The following is a 20,922-nucleotide window of genomic DNA, read 5'->3' on the forward strand; positions in this document are numbered from 1 at the left end:
TTTCTGGAATTCATTAGAATTCATACTATTTCACGTTTCCTGGCCTGTAGGGTTGAAGTCCTCCCGTTATTTGGAACTTAGGTGACTTTGGGTCATGGGGGCTTTTATAAAAATGTAGATGGGGGTGGCAGGGTAGCCTAGTGGTTGGAGTGTTGGACTAGTAACTGGAAAGTTTCAAGTTCAAACCCCCGAGCTGACAAGGTACAAATCTGTCGTTCTGCCCCTGAACAGGCAGTTAACCCACTGTTCCTAGGCCGTCATTGAAAATAAGAATTTGTTCTTAACTGACTTGCCTAGTTAAATAAAGGTTAAAAAAATTAATGAAAGAAAAAATAAATAAAAGGGGTTGGTTCATAATTTCCAACCAATGCCTATTCACTTGGGCGTGACTACTGACTTAGTTAAACTTTATAGGGAGGATGATTTTCTAATTTTAAAAGTTCACATCATTTCACAAATAGTTTCATCTTTACTCATTCATTTTATACAAGAATTAGATGCAAACCTCATAATTGAGGCACCTGTATAAACACAGTTAGGGTAATGTGGCTGTATTGTCTTTCATGAGGTCACAAACATAAAACCAAACGGACCGGGTCGTATCTGGCTTCTCCACCGACCGTTTACACATTCTCCAAAATATGAGCATTGTTCAATTCTCAAATTCAGGGATGTAGTAGAATTTGGCGAGAGTTCCTTTGTTCTACTGTGAAACTCTCTCCACTACATGGTCAGGGAGAGTCTCTTTACGGAATTTATGATGTGGGAGTTAAGTTGCAACCCCCCCCCCCCCCTCCTAACATTACCATGTTTATTACAGTATGTACTGTCGGCTATTTTTACTTGTCAGACTGCACAGTAGCCTAATAAACAAATGCAGCCAGCTTCTATCTTCAAAAAGCTTTAACATTTTTCGGGGGAATGATCTTTGTGAATCTGTAACTTCCTCACTCATACTTATTCACAATTTATTAATGATTATCCGTAATCATGGTAGCAGTGTTCAGAAACGTATTCTATTTTTATTTAAAATAAAAGTGACTCCAAAATGACGCAATACAATATTTACCATTCATTGAGAGGCATTTGAACGTAAACATTTAATTTTTTTATCAAAATTATTTTTTGGGCAGAAATGCCTTCTGGAACATTTTAACTTTAATGTGCCTGAATAACAAACTTGCAAGCCATCTGTAAATGTGAATCTTCTAAAATTACGAGCCGAGTTGTTTTAGCCACGGTAAAAGACAGTAACCTTCCCGCCAGCCATAATTGGCTGAGATAATTGATGGGCTGGACATGCCGAGAGATGAGTTCGGATTGGTCTCTCATGTAGCACACTTCTGTCTATAGCAAAGGCTTGCTCAGTATGTGTATGTAATAATTTTTAGTAGGGCTTTCTTGAAAGCTATCACGAATAACTGCAGAAGTGTTGCTCTCCACTTTCTGGAGGACCAAGTTTTTAAATCAGTGGAATGCCCAACAGAAGCAGAGTATGATAGCTAGTAACATTATGAGTTGGTATTATGGTTAATTGTTTATGTAGATAGCTAGCTACATGTCTAAACCAAAGACTCCACTATGCAAGATACGATTTCACTGTACCAGTTACATTTCTGTATCCAGTGCATGTGACGAATAAACCTAGATTTGATTTGATATAGTGTGTGTTTACCAGAGACGCTAATGTGAATAGTCAACACGACCTGCACCAAAGTCAAATGTTTTTGAAGTTGAACCTTTATTTAACTAGGCAAGTCAGTTAAGAACAAATTCTTATTTACTATGACCGCCTACACCGGCCAAATCCAGGTGATGCAATGCCAATTGTACGCCGCCCTATGGGATAAAGCCTGGAATCAAACCACGGTGTCTGTAGTGATGCCTCTAGCACAGAGATGCAGTGCCTTGGACCGCTGAGCCACTCGGGAGCCAAATTAGAATATAATATTTGACCAACGAGACAGTGCCCAAGTAAAAAATTCTCAGGTAGAATGCCCTACATTTATTTCATGACACTCACAACCTGAAGCTTTTTTCTTTAATTAGCCTGCCATTAACTTATAAATAATGTAGTGTATTATTATTTATTTTTTATCTGAGTCTCTACGTTTATCCAATGTAAAAAAAACATTTTCAAATTTTGCTACATAAGACCGAATCAAGCCGGTAGGTGTCAAGGTTGTGAGCTACTGGTGTAGAAGTCAGGTGCAGGAGAGCAGAGAGTTGTGATCAAGCACACACTTTATTAGGCAGAAGCAAACAACAGCCGGACGTAACTGCGTCAAACAAACCTCCAGCCAAAAGCGAAAGTGTAAAGCGCGACAAAGTCACAATGAAGAAAAAGAGTTAACAATAAACATACTACGGGTGAAATACGGTACCCGGGAAACCCCAGCCTGGCACGTCACACAAAACACACAACAAATAACAATTCCACACAAAGACATGGGGGGAACATATATGTAGTGTGATTAGGGAATGTAAACCAGGTGTGCGGGGAAACAAGACAAAACAAATGTAACAATGAAGCGGCGATGGCTAGAAGACCGGTGACGTCGACCGCCGAACGCCGCCCGAACAAGGAGAGGAACCGACTTCGGCGGAAGTCGTGACAGTCAGTCACATACATGTAAGAGAATGTGAACATAGTAAGTCAACCTGGCCTCAGGGTTAGACGTAGCATAGTAAAGTTAAATCCGGAATATTCCAATTAATATGATATGTCACATTTCATATGACATGTATTGATTTTTGGATGTTCATCATTCATGTCGTATGATATGTTAAGAATTCCAATTTGTTGTTGCTAACGTCAGCTAGGTGGCTAACATTAGCTGGGTTAGCGTTAGGTGTTAAGATTAGGCTTAAGGTTAGGAGTTAGGTTAAAGGGTTAGGGTTAGCTAACATCTAGTAAGTAGTTACAACGTTTCTAATTAGCTAAAATTGGAAAATGCTACCTTTGGGTTGCTAGACATTCGCTTTATACTCCCACCCCTCCAGCCCATCTTACTTTAAATTTTGCCTTAAGTAACCTGTCTTACGTAACCATACCGACCATACCATATCATCCTTATTTGAGTGTCCCGGATTTACATTTACTATGTTACATCTAGTCTATGAGATCAGGCTGAGTAAATGAGCTGGCACAGGAGGATTCACCATGCAATAAATGATCAGACAGTGCATGCTAATATAAGCATGTCTGTTGCACACTACACTAGGCCTTTAATGACCATGGCTTCTCTTACTGGGGAGATGACATAGATCAGGGCTGTGACCTACTAGATAACCAGCTCTGGAGCCAATAGAGCATGTACTCCTAATAAAAGTCAGACTACTGAAGCCACTCACATGCTCATTATATGATTCCCAAGTACTGTATTGGTAGCATCAATACTGCATCCTAAGTTAACAGAAGACTCGGTAGATTAGAATACTGTAAACGCATGGGAACATGAATAATTCAGTAATGACTGGTGCTGACAGGCAGTATATTTCCAGTGGTCGTAGACATACTGAAGCTTTTATTTAAGGAACTGGAGTCCTTCCTACTTAAGGCTCAGAGATTAGTGAGTCATAATGCTGGACAGCCTTGTGTTGTGTGAGTCTGACCATGCGATGTTATGAAGATTAACATTCATTTTGATTGGCACTTGGCTCTCTGTTTGCTTGTGTTTAATAGTCTGGGCAGTCTGTGTGACATTTACATTAGGAAATCATTGAGTGAATGATGAACAGAATATTTCCTCCAGATCAACACCTTTCTACTCTTCTGATCGCAACACATTATCTCACATCCATTCAGCACTCACACAATTGGATAAACATTCAGTATTACCACAAACATCAACAGACTTTAAACACACACCCACATGTGTTGCCATTGGGAATGTGGATGTGCATGTGGTTATTTGTGTGTGTGGGTTTGCATGTGTGAAGATATGTAGGTGTGTGTGTTGTGTTCTGCGTGTGTGTAGAAGCAGGGGGTGGTGTTTTGAGAGAGGCCAGACAGCCCCCTCAGTGCAAGAGAACACATTGATAACCAGCCACCCGGTGTGGATCAAGTGCAGCATAAAAAAAACAACCAGTCCACCGTGTGGGTCCACCGCAGCGGAAAATTGTGTCCACCAAAGCGTGCAGGGTGGGGAGAAATGACAGCCAAGACATGAAATCCTAATGAAAATCAAATCCAGTCTGGTGGCTCCAGAGACAAATCTAGACTGATCACTAAAACTCCCCACAGATAGAAGTGGTGAAAACCAGATAATGGCATGTGATTGAAGGTAAATGTATAACGAGCGTGCATGTGTGATTGAATGTGTGTGTGCCCTGTGTGTATGTGTGTGTATTTCTGTGTGCAGTCTTCTGTGCATTGGGAGGGAAGGAGTGTTAAGTGAAGAGTCAGCCGGTATCATTAAAATGTTACTGAAATACCTTTTCCTCCCTCTTCCATGTCTCCCGCACACCCTAAACACAGAGCATCCAGCACAGGCAGATGCTCCAGCAGTCTCGCTGGACCGACCTGCCTCACCTCACCTAGCAGCTTCAGAGCAACGGTCAGAGCAGAGCCTCGGAACAGAGCCTGGGCTACTGCAGTTTAATTAAAGACCCCCTCACCTTAGAGAGGCACATATAGGACAGCAGGATAATTACTGCCTGGCTTCACCCAGGATAGACACACAGCCTACAACAACAGGAAATGGACCAAACTGCCAAACGTCTGCTAATTTCTTCCACCGATGCAGGTTGTTTCATAACTAGTTTCCCAAGGACTTGTGTCATTTTGAGAAGTATTTGTTTTTTACAGGCTGTGGTTAGAAATATTACCAGTTGTCCTTGTTTCCTCAATTCCTCTCAAAACTCATTGGAGGAGAATAGATAGACCCTGGATCCTCTCCACCAATGCAATTTGAAAGGAACTGCAGAACAATGGATGGAGGAAGCAAGGATTTGACTAGTAACGATTACAGAAACAGTCTGTGTATTATCGGTGACTAGGTAAAACTGATGCTCTACCTCAGAGAAGAAACTCTGACTTTTGTACTTCCTGCGTATCCGCCGGGGCATGCTGGTCACTCCACAGGGAGCAACCAGCAGTGGGTCCCATGCTGGCTCCAGTGACAGACAGTTGATGGAAGTGCCTTACTCAACACATGACAGAGCTGTAATCAGACCGGTCTAAATCTTCTCAACGCTCGCCCATCTATCTCGCTCCCTGTAGAACAATAGCTTCCTATCCCCCCAAAAGTAGCTACGCAAGCCCGCTTAATGACTAACACGTTTTGGGATTGTTTTTAAACCAACCATCACAGCTTCTTTTCTAAATCATTGACTTAAGAATAGGTTCTTTCGTGGAACATTCAACAGAGGGTTCTTCAAAAAATATATGTATTTTCTTCGAAGTGTACTGTTCACATAGACAACTGAAATGTTTTTTTTTTTATGTGTCCAAAAGACAGGCAGCTCCCAATTTCTAATGTCCTATGTTCCTATCAAATTGACTGTTACAATCTTCACAGGATTTGTCGCTCATGTCTGATGGTATGTAATTACAGTAGGATGCTATATGATGGATGTGATGCTACACATCAAACACTGTATGGGTTACGAAACAAAATACATGGTGGATGATGACTATGGAATGGAAAAGGAAATTGGCAATAACATCCTGTCTATTTCGCCATCATTTTAGACTGCATTATACAATGAAATGCCTCCACTCAGTCACGATACACAACCAAACCATTAAAAAAAGGACAATAATTGCATCTAAAGGAATTCAATTGAACTCCCAGCCCCATGTCAAAGGCAGACTAAAGCTCTGGCCGTGTCCTATCCCCATACTTGCTAAATAGCAAGCCGTTTGAGTTTGCGAAAAAATATGGTCTAATAATATGTGAATTTTTGTAAAACGAGTGTGCCAGGATGTTGTACTAATTTTGGCTTTTCATCTAGTAGAATTTGCTGCAGCCTTTCTGAATTTCACAGCCACAATGCATTGGAAGATGGAGGCTGTGAGTTATGATAGCTAGATCTCTTCAAGTAAACAACTTGGAAGATGGCGAATAGTGAAGCTTCTGCGGAGGTGTTCAAATGTAAGTCATTTTTGTTCTGCTTAAAATGACCATGACTATTTAACTGTAACGTTACATCTTTGAAAACAGATCTGCAGCCTACTGCCTGCCGTGTCTTCAGCTAGCTATGTGCTTTAGAAGGCCTAGAAGTTGTAACTGTTCAAACAGTAACGTTAGCTACAGGGTTAATTGCTTGCTGTTGAGAGATTTTTCATTTAACAATGGCCTAGTTAGCTAGCTAGCTACTTGTTGTAAATACTTGTGTTCAAACTTTTCCAGGGTCTCATGACTATACCAGGCATTTAATTCAGTGGCAAACATGGCAGGAGAAATGCAGCAAAAAAAGGTTTTGTCATGTGGCCATAGTTCTCTCTCTTGCTACTGCACTATGAAAGAATGACACAATATTAATTTCCAAAGTTTGGTGCTTCAGTGTCTTTAGATATTTTTGTCAGATGTTACTATGGAATACTGAAGTATAATTTCAAGCATTTCATAAGTTTCAAAGGCTTTTATTGACGATTACATGAAGTTGATGCAGAGTCAATATTTGCAGTGTTGACTCTTTTTTCTCAATGGGATTAAGGTCTGGGGATTTCCCTGGCATGGACCCAAAATATTTATGTTTTCTTCCCCGAGCCGTTTAGCTATCACTTTTGCCTTATGACAAGGTGCTCCATCATGCTGGAAAAGGCATTGTTCGTCACCAAACTGTTCCTGGATGGTTGGGAGAAGTTGCTCTCGGAGGATATGTTGGTACCATTATTTATTCATGGCTCACCCATTTACACACAATACCCCATAATGACAAAGTGAAACATGTTTTAACCCTAACCATAACCCCTAACCCCCAAAATGATTGAAAAGGAAATACAGAAATATCTAATTTACATAAGTACACACACCTTTGAGTCAGTACATGTTAGAATCACCTTTGTCAGTGATTACAGCTGTGATTATTTCTGGGTAAGTCTCTCAGAGCTTTACACACCCGTATTGTACAAACAAATATTGTTGATCGTTGCTAGACAGACAGCCTTTTTCAAGTTTTGCCATAGATATTCAAGACGATTTAAGTCAAAACTGTAATTAGCCCACTCAGGAAATTTCTTGGTAAGCAACTCCTTGGTAAGCAATGTCGTCTTGGTAAGTTTGGTAAGCAACTCCAGTGTAAACTTGGCCTTGTGTTTTAGGTTACTGATCTAGTCCTTGCCGATGACAAGCTTACGCATTACATGATGCAGCCACCAATATGCTTGAAAATATGAAGGGTGATGTTCAGTAATGTGTTGTGTTGGATTTGCCACAAACATAACGCTTTGTATTCAGGACATAAAGTTAATTTCTTTGCCATATTTTTTGCACCTTCACTTTAGTGTCTTATTGCAAACAGGATGCATGTTTTGGAATGTTTTTATTCTGTACAGGCTCATTTATTTTCACTCTGTCATTTAAGTTAGTATTGTGGAGTAACTAGAATGTTGTGGAGTAACTAGATGTTTCTCCTTTCACAGCCATTAAACTCTGCAACTGTTTTAAAGTCACCATTGACCTCATGGAGAAATCCCTGAGCGGTGTCCTTCCTTTCCAGCAATTGAGTTAGGAAGAATGCCTGTAACTTTGTAGTAACTGGGTTTATTGATACACCATGTAATTAATAACTTCACCATGCTCAAAGGGATATTTTATGTCTGCTTTTTTAATCTACCAATCAGTGTCCAACTTTTGGTGGCATTGGAAAACATCCCTGGTCTTTGTGGTTGAATCTGTATTTGAAATTCACTGCTCGACTGAGTAACATTACAGATAATAGTATGTGTGGGGTACAGAGATGAGGTAGTCATTCAAACATCATGAAAGACTATTATTGCACACAGAGTGAGTCCAACTTATTATGTGAGTTGTTAAGCAAAGGGGTTGAATACTTATCACGGGCGCAACTTTGGTTTTAGAAGTGGGGGGGACATTACATTTTTTTTTGTATGTATCTAGTCGGATAAACACTCAGACTCCCTGACCACTCAGAGGAGTGCAATTTCAGAATGTGGAGGGGATTTGTTAACATTTCTAAAAACATGATTCCTCATTGACATCATGGTGTATTGTGTGTAGTCCAGTGACACAATTTAATTTAATTCATTTTAAATTCAGGCTGTAAAACAACAACATTTTGAAAAAGTCAAGGGGTTTGAATACTTTCTGAAGGTACTGTACATTTTAGAAATTTGAAACTATTCCAGAGAAATGCACTGCAATTGGCATACTACTTTTTACAGGCCTTTACATGTAGTAGATGTATGTTTGATGCTGAAAGCTATCCTTTTCTATATTTTTCAGGAGTTGAAAGCTCCCTGCACCAGAGTCAGCACGGAGGGAGGGGAGGCCACAACCGCATACTGGAAATGGTATGCGGTGATGGATGAGGTGCTGCAGGGTATGCCACTCCATCACCCCACCGGTCATCATCTCCTCCTCTCCCTCCCAGAAGGGTCCAGATGTGGTGGCGGGAGAAGGATGTGACTGCCAGGGAGGCACGCCGTTTGGCTATTTTATAGGCCATGATTAACAAGTATTTTTATGTATTTTATTTATAGCTATTCAGTTATTAATTTTCTGTTTTTGGTGAAATCATTTTTAAAACCCAAAGTGGATTTCTGTTTTCATTCAAAAGTATTTATTGTTTGTAATAAAAACATGTGTTTGATACCGGTACATCTACTGTTGTGTTTTACTTTCAACATTTCAACATAAAAAAATGCACTTGCACATTTGAGCATCTTGTTGCAAATGCATGGTAACAATTAGATAAGTTGAAAGTAAAAATAAACCTGCACACTGCTTTTGCTAGTATTACTTTTACTGAAGCTTGAGTGTCAGGCCTTCATTAGAGCTTTTTGCTTAACTAAACTAAATAAACCATCTTTGTATAATAATTGATTACATTTCAATAGCGCTTTTCATCATCAAAACACACGAAAAGCGAAAAACAAACAAGCTATACATAATGTGTAGCCTAGCTATAGTTGTCTAGGTCAACCAATAGAGGACAAGTCTGAGTCCATGCATCCTCCAAAGATGGAGGAGGACAGTTCATGGGGCTTGAACAGAGGAAGGTGGTCAGAGATATGGTTGATGAAGATGAAGTCTGGTGACAATCTCCCCAAATACAGGTGTGCCAAGCTTGTAGCGTCATACCCAAGAAGACTCGAGGCTGTAAATCGCTGCCAAAAATGCTTCAACAAAGTACTGAGTCAAGGGTCTGAATACTTATGCAAATGTAATATTTTACTTTTTTCAAAAACCTGTTTTCGTCTTTGTCATTATGGGGTATTGTGTGTAGATTGATGAGGAAACAAATTAATTTAATACATTTTAGAATAAGGCTGTAACTTAACAAAATGTGGAAAAGGGGAAGGGGTCTGAATACTGTCCAAATGCACTGTATATCGGTCCGCTAATACAGCACTAAAGGCCCAGTGAATGTATATTTTTATTACATGTTATTTGTTTTTATTTTTTAAGAGGGTGGTGCAGTACCCTACTTTCCGGGGATATGGTAGTAGGCAAGCCAGATTTCAGACACGGCCACTGGCTCCCTCATTCCACCACATGCTCACATCAAAATCAAAAAAAGGGGAAAGCTATTCCAATTGCCTGCAAGTGGCCTCCTCGGTCATCAATATAGTGCTTTGTGTACGCTACTTCCTAGTCCTCTGACGGCAACTCACTTCTTCTAACGGCCAAGGTAATCTCCAATCTACTGTAGGATATCTGGCACCATGTCGCCATCTAGGAGACCAGGGGAGGTACGGCGGATGTCAGGGTGAATGCAGACTGTGATTGATTCCCTCTCCCACAGATGTGACATTTTGTTCCGACCATCTGATATGGATCACAAGGAATGAAAGGCAACAGGCGGACCAGCGAGCAGAGCGAGGGGGAAGAGCTTTAGACAGAGGTGAAACAAGTCCAACGCTCTCTGGCCTCTCATGTCTGCACTGGTTACCACCCTCTCTCCGGGCTGGAAGGGTGGCGGGGAAAGGGCATAATGGGCTACTTTCAGAACAAGCATTCCCTTTGGCTTGTAACAAGACTGTTGTAATGCTCAGCCACATTGAAATGACACAGATTTCATCCCACCAGAGACGCACTGGACAGAATCAATAAAATCGCAGGCACAAGGGCAGAGAGATAGAGGAATTGAGAAGTGAAGAGGTATGTAAAAAGTTAGCTCATGTGAAAGTTCTGCAATCAGCACACACACACAGTGACACACACACACAGCACTCATCATTAATCAGCACTCACACCTCCCCATCCAGAGTGGAGAGCATCTCCTTCTTAAGCACCGAAGTCATTAACATCACCCCATTAGTATTTCACAACCATTTTACTTCAGCAGGGATAGTGCCCTATAAGCAGCTCTACATCATGTATCCTCACTCTCTTCTGTCAGCTGGCTGGTCGGGCTGAGGAGATGATGCCTTCGCAGGGTCTCTCTCTCCTCACACACACACACACACACACACAGCAGTTCTTACTTATACAACGGGATGGAATCATCACAGACGACACTGGAACACACTTATAATTAGCACCATCTCAGTCATTAATTCACTCCTCATATACACAAATACAACTTAAAGTCAGAGAATGATGGACCAGAGCAGAGAGCGAATGGAGAGAGAAGAGAGATATACAGTCTGGCACAGAGACAGACAAGGCTGCCTGCTAGCAGTGCAGTATGGTCAGCCTCAGACAATCACTGGTTCCCTCTTTCTTTCTGGCTGCCTGGCTGTTCCTATTTGTACGGAGGATTTGGGAGTACCGGGCTTTGCAGCTATTCCATCAATTACCTGCCTGACAGAAGGATGATCTGCGCATACAAACGAAGAGATGGGGACGTTGCGGAAACAGGACGACGACAATCGCACTGCCACCTCCTCTCCTCCTGCACGACACGCTGTTATATTGTGTGTGTGTGCGTGTGTGTGTGTGATTTTGTGTGCTCATGACATCAAGACAGCCAAACACTGTCGGTTAGTCCACACGTTTCTCATTCTCTCTCTACACTACAGTACCACAGGCACACAAATAAGCCATTATTTAATTTTCCCAAGACAGTAGCCTTTTCAGTTGGCATATTTAATGAATTTATATCCATTGGCATTTTGTATAATTAGGCAACAACGGGCTGATATCAAATCTGGCTTTCTCCTTGTGGGGACATATTTACTATAATTATCAGTTTCTTGCCTGGGAAAATGGTCCCCTCCTACCTATTGCTTCTTTCCCTCTTAAACCCATGAAAGTTAAATTGCTTTGCTCCAGTCAGAGAAAATATGGATGGTTAACTTTCCCCAAAAGGTCAAACCCTCCCTGAACAGAGTTAAGACATGGGTTGACCTTACAGTCCATTAAAGTCAACCGCTGAACCACAGTCATCAAGGGAGAGAGCACTGAAGATCTGCTCACTCCCTGCTTTGCTTAGTCTTACAGAAATGTGTGTGTGTCTGTGTGTGCATGTGTTTTCGTCAGCAGCATCATTTACAGGAAGCTTTTACTCCAGTATGGATGCCGTCAATACCAGCTACAACCAAATACATTTTTAAGAGCACTCTAACATCATAGGGTTGGCTATCTGCTTCGATATCTTCCCTTCATTAAGCCACTGGAGAGCAAGACTTTCAACTCCTCCAACAACCCTCCACCAGCTAATATCTCCAAGGGTACTCAACAGTACTAGACAAGCAGCTCATCATAACATGTAGGAGGATACTGGGGTTAAGCCACCTGACCTATGTGTTTATGGCCCAGGGCGGAGTATCGAGAAGCAGTGATCCATAAAGACATGATAACAGGCTGTTTTTACAATTATCTGTAAGTCAGTCTCACACACAGCGCCAGGGGTGAAAGATACGCATCAGGTACATCTAGCACAGCTCAGAGCTGACATTGGGTGGAGCGCTGCACCCCTCACAAAGTGGAGAAAGAGAAGGAAGAGAGAGCGAGAGAGAGAGAGAGTGTGTTTCATATCGCCATCAGCACTAATGACTGGCTTCCATCATTACTGTCAACATTACTGGCACTGTGTTGGGCTTATTGTGCTCCTTCACCAGACATAATTATCACTAATTCAGGATCTTTAAAATACAAAGCTTCTCAAAACACCAGACACAGGGTGTTAGGAGGGATGTGGTCTAGCCTAATCTGTATCCAAAACCTCTCCAAAATGTTCATGTTCAATGCAAAGGTAAGCTAAAGGGTCAAGTGAGGGCATGGCTCGGGATTGTGTGTGGGTGAGGGACAGGTGTGTTTTTACTTTTTGGCTTAGCTAAGCTTGATAAGATCACAATAACAGATATTTTCTACCTTTTTACCTTTGTTTTCTAAACACTTTTGGCAGTGTTTGTGTGTGTATCAAATCAAAATAGATGTGTCACATGCGCTGAATACAACAGGTGTAGGTAGACCTTACAGTGAAATTCTTACTTACATGCCCTTAACCAACAATACAGTTAAGAAAAATAAGTGTTAAGAAAGTAATTACTAAAATAAACTGAAGTAAAAAATAAAAAAAAATAATTAAAGAGCAACAATAAAATAACAGCAGCGAGGCGATACAGGGGGTACCGGTACAGAGTCAATGTGCGGGGGGCACAGGTTAGGCGTGGTAATTGAGGTAATATGTACACTACCATTCAAAAGTTTGGGGTCATTTAGAAATGTCCTTGTTTTTGAAAGAAAATTGAATTAGTTGTCCATTAAAATAATATCAAATTGATCAGAAATACACTGTAGACATTGTTAATGTTGTAAATGACTATTGTAGCTGGAAACAGCAGACTTTTTGGGAATATCTACAAAGGGGGCCATTATCAGCAACCATCACTCCTGTGTTCCAATGGCATGTTGTGTTAGCTAATCCAAGTTTATCATTTTAAAGGGCTAATTGATCATTAGAAAACCCTTTTGCAATTATGTTAGCACAGCTGAAAATGGTTGTGCTCATTAAAGAAGCAATAAAACTGGCCTTCTTTAGACTAGTTGAGTATCCGGAGCATCATCATTTGTGAGTTCGATTACAGGCTTAAAATGGCCAGAAACAAAGACTTTCTTCTGAAACTCGTCAGTCTATTCTTGTTCTGAGAAATTAAGGCTATTCCATGCGATAAATTGCCAAAAACTGAAGATCTCGTACAACGCTGTGTACTACTACCTTCACAGAACAGCGCAAACTGGCGCTAACCAGAATAGAAAGAGGAGTGGGAGGCCCCGGTGCACAACTGAGCAAGAGGACAAGTACATTAGAGTGTCTAGTTCGAGAAACAGACGCCTCACAAGTCCTCAACTGGCAGCTTCATTAAATAGTACCTGCAAAACACCAGTCTCAACGTCAAAAGTGAAGAGGTGACTGTAACATCTGCTTCCAACTCCCACCCTCAAACACGTAGATCCCCTGAACGTAGTTTCCCTGCATTAAAGTCCCCGACCACTAGGAGCGCTACCTCATGATAAGCATGTTCTTGTTTGCTTGTGGTTGTATACAGCTCGTTGAGTGCAGTCTTAGTGCCAGCATCGGTTTGTGGTGGTAAATAGACAGCTATGAAAAATATAGATGAAAAATCTCTTGGTAAATAATGCGGTCTACAGCTTATCATGAGATACTCTACCTCAGGCGCGCAAAACCTTGAGACTTCCTTAATATTAGGTGTGTGTGTGTGTGTGTGTGTGTGTGTGTGTGTGTGAGAGAGAACTGGCCAAGGGCAGTGGAGTGTGTGTAGTCCCCATCCCTGCACCTGTTTCTGCAGTAATAAATGGAGTTGACATGCAGCCATGGCTGTGTCCCTTTCTTTTTGCTGGATCAGTGGAGTGAGCTGCAGACAGGGGAGAAGAGGGTCACTGAGGTGGGCACACCTCCTGTCTCTCTGTAATCAGGCACCAAGGTAAAGCGTACTCTCCCATTCCCCCCTGAATGGCCACTTTAACATTCACCTGGACACTATGACCATAAAGGACCATGCCAACACCCCGTCACACTCACACTTCAGGCCGGCTTAGAGGGGACTTATGGCTGGGGGCAGTATTGAATAGCTTGGATGAATAAGGTGCCCAGAGTAAACTGCCTGCTACTCTGGCCCAGTTGCTAATATATGCATATTATTAGTAGATTTGGATAGAAAACACTCTGAAGTTTCTTTCTTTTTTTAAAATTATGTCTGTGAGTACAACAGAACTCATATGGCAGGCAAAAACCTGAGAAAAAATCCAAACAGGACTTTTGTAGTTTTTCAACTCATTGCCTATCGAATATACAGTGTCTATGGGGTCATATTGCACTTCCTAAGGCTTCCACTAGATGTCAACAGTCTTTAGAACCTTGTTTGATGCCTCTACTGTGAGGGAGGGGGGAATGGGAGCTGAATGAGTCAGAGGTCTGCCAGAATGGCATGAGCTGACCACACGCATTCACGTGAGAGTTAGCTTGCATTCCATTGCATTGCATTTCTGAAGACAAAGAAATTCTGTGGTTGGAACATTATTGAAGATTTATGATAAAAACATCCTAAAGATTGATTCTATACTTCATTTGACATGTTTTTACGGACTATAACGGAACTTTTGGACTTTTCGTCTGCTCGCGCCTCATGAATTTGGGTTACTGGGCTAAACGCACGAACAAAAAGGAGGTATTTGGACATAAATGATGGACGTTATCAAACAAATCCAACATTTATTGTGGAATTGGGATTCCTGGGAGTGCATTATGATGAAGATCATCAAAGGGAAGTGAATATTTAATGCTATTTCTGACTTTGTTGACTCCACAACATGCCGGATATCTGTATAGCTCGTTTTGTTGTCTGAGCGCTGTACTCAGATTATTGCATGGTGTGCTTTTCCTGTAAATATTTGTTGAAATCTGACACAGCGGTTGCATTAAGGAGAAGTGGGTTCTAAAGTTCCATGCATAACAGTTATCATTTATCAATGTTTATTATGAATATTTCTGTAAATTGATGTGGCTCTCTGCAAAATCACCGGATGTTTTGGAAGCAAAACATTACTGAACGTAACGCACCAATGTTAACTGAGATTTTTGGATGTCAATATGAACTTTATTGAACAAAACATACATGTATTGTGTAACATGAAGTCCTATGAGTGTCATCTGATGAAGATCATCAAAGGTTAGTGATTCATTTGATCTCTATTTCTGCTTTTTGTGACTCCTCTCTTTGGCTGGAAAAATGGCTGTGTTTTTCTGTGATTGGGTGCAGACCTAACATAATCGTTTGGTGTGCTTTCGCTGTAAAGCCTTTTTGAAATCGGACACTGTGGTGGGATTAACAACAAGTTTCTCTTTAAAGTGGTGTAAAATAGTTCTATGTTTGAGGAATTTTAATTATGAGATTTCTGTTGTTTTGAATTTGACGCCCTGCACTTTCACTGGCTGTTGTCATATTGATCCGTTAACGGGATCTACACCATTTAATTAACACTCTGTTGACCACCAGCTCCATAAACGTCCAGAACAACAAATGTACCTGCTGTGCTCACTGACTCGCAGGTGTACCACTTTCTTTACCTTTATTTTTCCATTTTTATTCAAACCCACCTGCACTGTCATGAGCCTTTTGGAAATACTTAGACAAGTGCATGAAATAGAATAGGAAAAAGAAGACTCCAGTTACCCTAGATCACTTCATAGAAAGAGATAGAGAAATAGAATGGAGAGAGAGTCAGAGAGAGAGAAAGATGGGGGAGAAAGAGAGCCAAAAAGATAGAGAAATATGGGCACCTGCACCTCCCGGTTGTGCTGTGCTGTACTTATTCTGAATCATCATTGAGGCTCTCGACTGCTTAGTGTTTCATTTCTAATGCAGGGATTTATGGTGAGAGGGAATACACCATCAGCTTATTCTGGAGGCAAACTTGGCGCCCTGCCTGAGCTATAAGATAAATAAGAAACGTGGATGTTGTGTTGTCCTGGCGTTTGGTAAGCGTTGCTGTAGCGTCAGAGGAGAGTCGGAGGGCGACCTGATTCCCTTGATGAAACAGGCCAACAGAGCCAGACAACTCTGGCAGTAAAAGTATCGGACACAGTCTCACCAGACACAGAATTATTTTGTTTTTTTCTCCTTGGTTTACATGTCGCAGCCAGCGGCCTATTAACTATATTTTCAATCTAACAATTTATGTTTGTGTCTCCCAGTTTAGCTAGACCATATGCAATATCAGTGGAAAGAGAACTGTGTACATTTTGCAGCAGTTTCGAGACTGTTATTAACCTTAGAGTGCTGATGATGTCATACTCTTAGCAAAAGGTGTGTAACAAACATCTTGTCTCATCACACACTAATAACCATGTAATCTATCAGCAGCAATACATATGGAAAGTAAAGCTCCCTATCGTGATGGGTAAAATTCTGAGGATAAGCCCGTCATTAATTCGACACCTGCCTCTGCTTGAACCTCGCCCTTTAATGTAGAGAAATAAGAATGCGCAGCAACTGGGAATTCGTGGGAAGGCGCGCACCTTCAATGCAGTTGTTCTCCCACAAGTCTAGTTTACTAGGAATCCAGGTTTAATGCAATACCATTGAAGGAGAGGAGATTCAGCAACACTTGGAGGACAATGGAATTAAATGTTTTTTTTTAAAAGCTCCTTTCTAAATGTATAACCAACGCATTTCGGCTTTCAACAGTTTTTCCTCAGCAACTGTTGAGTGCATGCACACCTTTGTAAAATGTCACCATGTTTCTATTCTATAAAATCAACTGATTCGCGATGACAAGATGTAGCCTAGGCTATGCTTCATATTTTAATTGCGACTTAATTTTCCAATGATGAGCAACGGTTGGCCTACTACTTTGCTGTGTCACTATTCAGCCATATTGCCCTCTACCACTTTAAATATAGTAAAATGTGACTGAGGGAGGCAGCTGCTCCAAGTTATCAGTCACTCCAAGTTATCAGTCACTCCAAATTAATGCCAGATAAGATCGGCAACGAGCTATCAAAGAAAGTATAGCCTACATAAGAGGCTGTGTCAAAGGGAAACGGGGAGGGAAATATCTTAAATAAAATGCTTCTAAATTACATTCCTATCTTCCAACACCACCCTTGTTTTTGAAGTTAGAAGCTGACTGTTTCGGGGATGCACTGGGAGATCAGTAAGCGCTGATTGCCTTGAGAATCCTCCCCTCACACTGTTCGTTCACCCACATGAACACCGAGCCAAAGAAACGTTCAACTGGGTATCTGAGCGGAATATAGATGTGGCTGTTGACAAGAGTTCGTCCGTGATTTGCACATAGCTCCACACTTTCCCCTGTTCCGCCCATTGGACGCCTATGTGAACGGCATCCGTAAAAATACTGATTGACCACTGCAGATTAACGTCAAACTCGACACTCTCCCCAAGACTACCCGGTGCCGCAAATGCAACATGTAACACATCATCGACTGCCTCCTAATCATATCGTTCGTGGTATTCGGTTATTAAATCAATGTATGTGTACTGTTCTGAAATTATTAGGCTATATTGGCTTCATTTAGTTTCTCTTTGATTGTAGGTTTCATTCAATCTATAATATCGTAGGCTATAGCCTATGCAATGCAAATAATAATTACCCCTTTGTCGTTCATTAAGTGTGACATGTTAAAGTTCAGAATTTAAATCATTGATAAAGATCATAATTTAAATCATTGATGAACAGCTGCGGGAGAGCGCTGTGCAATGCCACATAAAATGTTCCTGCTTACCTGTGAGAGGAGGAACGCAATGAGGATGACAATGCTCATCTCCATGGTCTCAATTCTCTGGGAATAAAATTCAAAACAAGATACAGGATTGACCAGCTCTGCTCATAATTCCAGAGTCGAACTGCCAGTGCGAGAGTAAAAGAGCTTGCCGCGAGCTGCCAACTTCCCAAATAGAACTGCAGCCTCTAAGCATTGGATAGAGGCGCGGAGACCACAACCAATAGATTTATAGGGGGATTTTTTATATCCAGCGGCGTCTGTATGAATCAGAAAAATTATAGGGTTCGAATTTTATTATATACAGACAGACAAATGACATGGACTGACTCACATTCATATGTGTTTGAAAAGTGTATTATCTATAATTAGTCAGAAATTAACGTTGGATGTAGGCAAACAAATGATTGATCTGTAAATTAAGGGTACCATGTCTGCATATCAGATGAGAAGATGTATGTCTTAATGCAAGATCTGTCATTTAAAATGAAAGAGCGAGAGAACATAGCCTATATCACATAGCCCAATAAAATGAACATAAAATGTGTTGACACATGCAATGTTTCATGAGACTACATTCTTGAAGAAGCACTGGCAGAACCGTACACCTTTCTCTTTTTCTCATCTCACTATTCTTCATTTGGAAATATGTGGGAGTTTGACAGCCCTTCAGAAGTGGCATTTTATTCCCTCAGTCTGCGTGCCTCGGGGCATGTTTTTTGTGTTGCCAAAGACAAGAGACGTGACCGTTGCATAGAAGGTTGCATTTGGGTGGAAAATATAGCCTCTAAACGCTATTCACCGGGAGCCTCTGAGAAACTGATGCTTGCTGTGACCTCACTTTGGTAAATCGAACACATTTTAGTTCAGAAAAATATTGCTTGTTATGAACACAGAACATGTTATTTATGGCTAGGGTAGAAAAGAAGAATGCTATTTGATGGGTCATATAGATTGGAGAGAGAGAGATCGAGAGGACTTGTTTAAAGACTTGACCATTTTAATTGTTATTCAGGATGATCCAGTGGCTTGCCTAAATCATACTGATGCATCCATACTGATACATGACACTTCTGGCATATTGTGCCTAAGAACGTTATATAACATGGAATATGAGTTGATTGGCTGATTTGTTAAAGTACCTGCTTTAACAAAAATCTATGTTGAGATTATGTGCAACATGTGCAACATGACGGCCATGGGTTTTGGTTTGAGGAGAGGAAAAAATCCACACCCCTCAGTGAAGGTTACCTTGTGAATACAAAACATTTCCATTTTAGGACCCAAGCTCAGGTGTCTTATTAAGCTGCCCATCTCTCCTTCTTAGGTGGCAAAGCTGTCATGTGTCACGCCCTGGTCTTAGTATTTTGTGTTTTTCTTTATTATTTTGGTCAGGCCAGGGAGTGACATGGGTTATTTATGTGGTGTGTTTTGTCTTGGTTTTTTTTAGGGGATGGAATTGTGGCATAGTAGAGTTGTCTAGGTAAGTCTATGGTTGCCTAGAGTGGTTCTCAATCAGAGGCAGGTGTTTATCGTTGTCTCTGATTGGGAACCATATTTAGGCAGCCATATTCTTTGAGTGTTTCGTGGGTGATTGTTCCTGTCTCTGTGTTAGTTTGCACCAGATAGCCTCAGTCACTTTGGATTTTCTTTTTTCATTGTTTTGGAAGAGAAGAGAACGAGCGCCATTCTCCTTGCGGAGATGGTGCTAAATACATCAACACGGTCGGTCCCTGGGATTGGGCTGGCCAACACGATTCGTTTTGCTTGGAAGGAAAAGGAGTTGGAGCCTTTAGGACGGGAAACTTTTGGAAGGATAATATTGATGGGGATTCTAAAGCTGACGGTGAAGGACGTGTTTTGTTTCCAAGGCAACTCGTTGGAGGGAGCATACGATGTGGCACTATATACAGAGGAGAAACACGATGATATCCTGAGAAGGGCAAGAGCAGTGGGAGGCGAGAGGCCGATGAGCCACTATGAAATAACAAGCCTGGCGAAGAATAACTTTAGGGTTGTAACTGTCAACATTTACAACCCATACGTTAAGGATGAAGAGGTGAGGGCCTTTCTGGGGAGATACATGGATAACGTCTCCTCAGCAAGGCACCTCAAAGACTCCCTTGGGTTTTGGAATGGGAGGAGAGGCTTCCAGGCCCTCCTCAGAGAGGACCCAAAGGGACATGGTGGCTACCTCCATCCTCCTGCTATGTTCTCCCTAGGGGCTGACAGGGGGACGTTGTTTTATGCACGTCAGCCCCCATTTTGCAGGCGCTGTATGGCCTACGGCCACATATTCGCCTCGTGCAGCACAAGAAAATGCAGATTTTGTGGATCTGAGGAACACGAGGCGAAGGATTGTGACAAGCCTAAGGCGTGCCACGGGTGTGGCTCGGCAGCACACCTGTGGCGGGGGTGCCCGGCTCGTCAGAGGTCATATGCGTCTGCGGCTGGGGGGGGAGCAGGAGCGGGGGATGGGGGAAGAAGAGGGGGGGAAGGAAGCAAGCCTCATGACCAGAGTACAGGTCCAGAGGGGAAGGCCGCAAGGAAGGAGGAGGAGCAAGAAGCGGCGGATGGAAGAGAGAAGGAAACGGAAGGCACGGGAGTAGGAGAACCAGGAAAAGCGGCGGAAGAAGGCAACCGAGTGGAGGAGCATGAGAGAGAAGAAAGCGAGGGAGGAGTGTTGGAGAAGGAGACGGTGGAAGAGCAAGTGGACTGGGGGGAAAGTGCCCTGGTGGAAGAGATGAGGGGTATGGTGGAGGAGCTGGTGGGGGGGGAGGGTGGTATCTCTCCACTACCGCCATCACCAAAGAAGAGAATGAAGAGGAGGGTGCGATTGGCCGACAGTGAGAGGGAGGGGATGGCCAAGAGAGTGATGGGGGTGGGAGAAACCTCTGGGTTGCTGCTGGTTTCCCCAGGCCCTCAACTTCTGTTGGGTGGGGACACACCTAACAAGACTCAGGACTGGGTACAGCAGGAGGTGGGGAGTTTTTTGTTTGGGGACTCAGCCTCCCCGATTTTTTTCCAATCCAGCTGCAGCACTGGGGAGGGGGAGGATTGTGGGGGTAGACCCAGGGT

The 20,922-nt window shown here is 42.0% G+C and overlaps 1 protein-coding gene across 2 annotated transcripts in view; it reads right to left on the bottom strand.

The window, feature by feature from the left end:
- The window catches only part of LOC109889307 (cadherin-13), a 582,397-nt gene extending 564,373 nt beyond the window's left edge, over nucleotides 1–18,024 (bottom strand). For both annotated transcript variants that reach the window (XM_031822709.1, XM_031822708.1), the window contains exon 1: nucleotides 17,848–18,024. In XM_031822709.1, the coding sequence (XP_031678569.1) occupies nucleotides 17,848–17,892 (45 nt within the window). In that variant the 5' untranslated portion in view covers nucleotides 17,893–18,024. The remainder of the gene's footprint in view (nucleotides 1–17,847) is intronic.
- Between the last annotated feature and the right edge of the window lie 2,898 nt (nucleotides 18,025–20,922).

Source organism: Oncorhynchus kisutch, linkage group LG4 (genome assembly GCF_002021735.2).
Source record: "Oncorhynchus kisutch isolate 150728-3 linkage group LG4, Okis_V2, whole genome shotgun sequence".
In the NCBI taxonomy this organism is placed as follows: domain Eukaryota; kingdom Metazoa; phylum Chordata; class Actinopteri; order Salmoniformes; family Salmonidae; genus Oncorhynchus; species Oncorhynchus kisutch.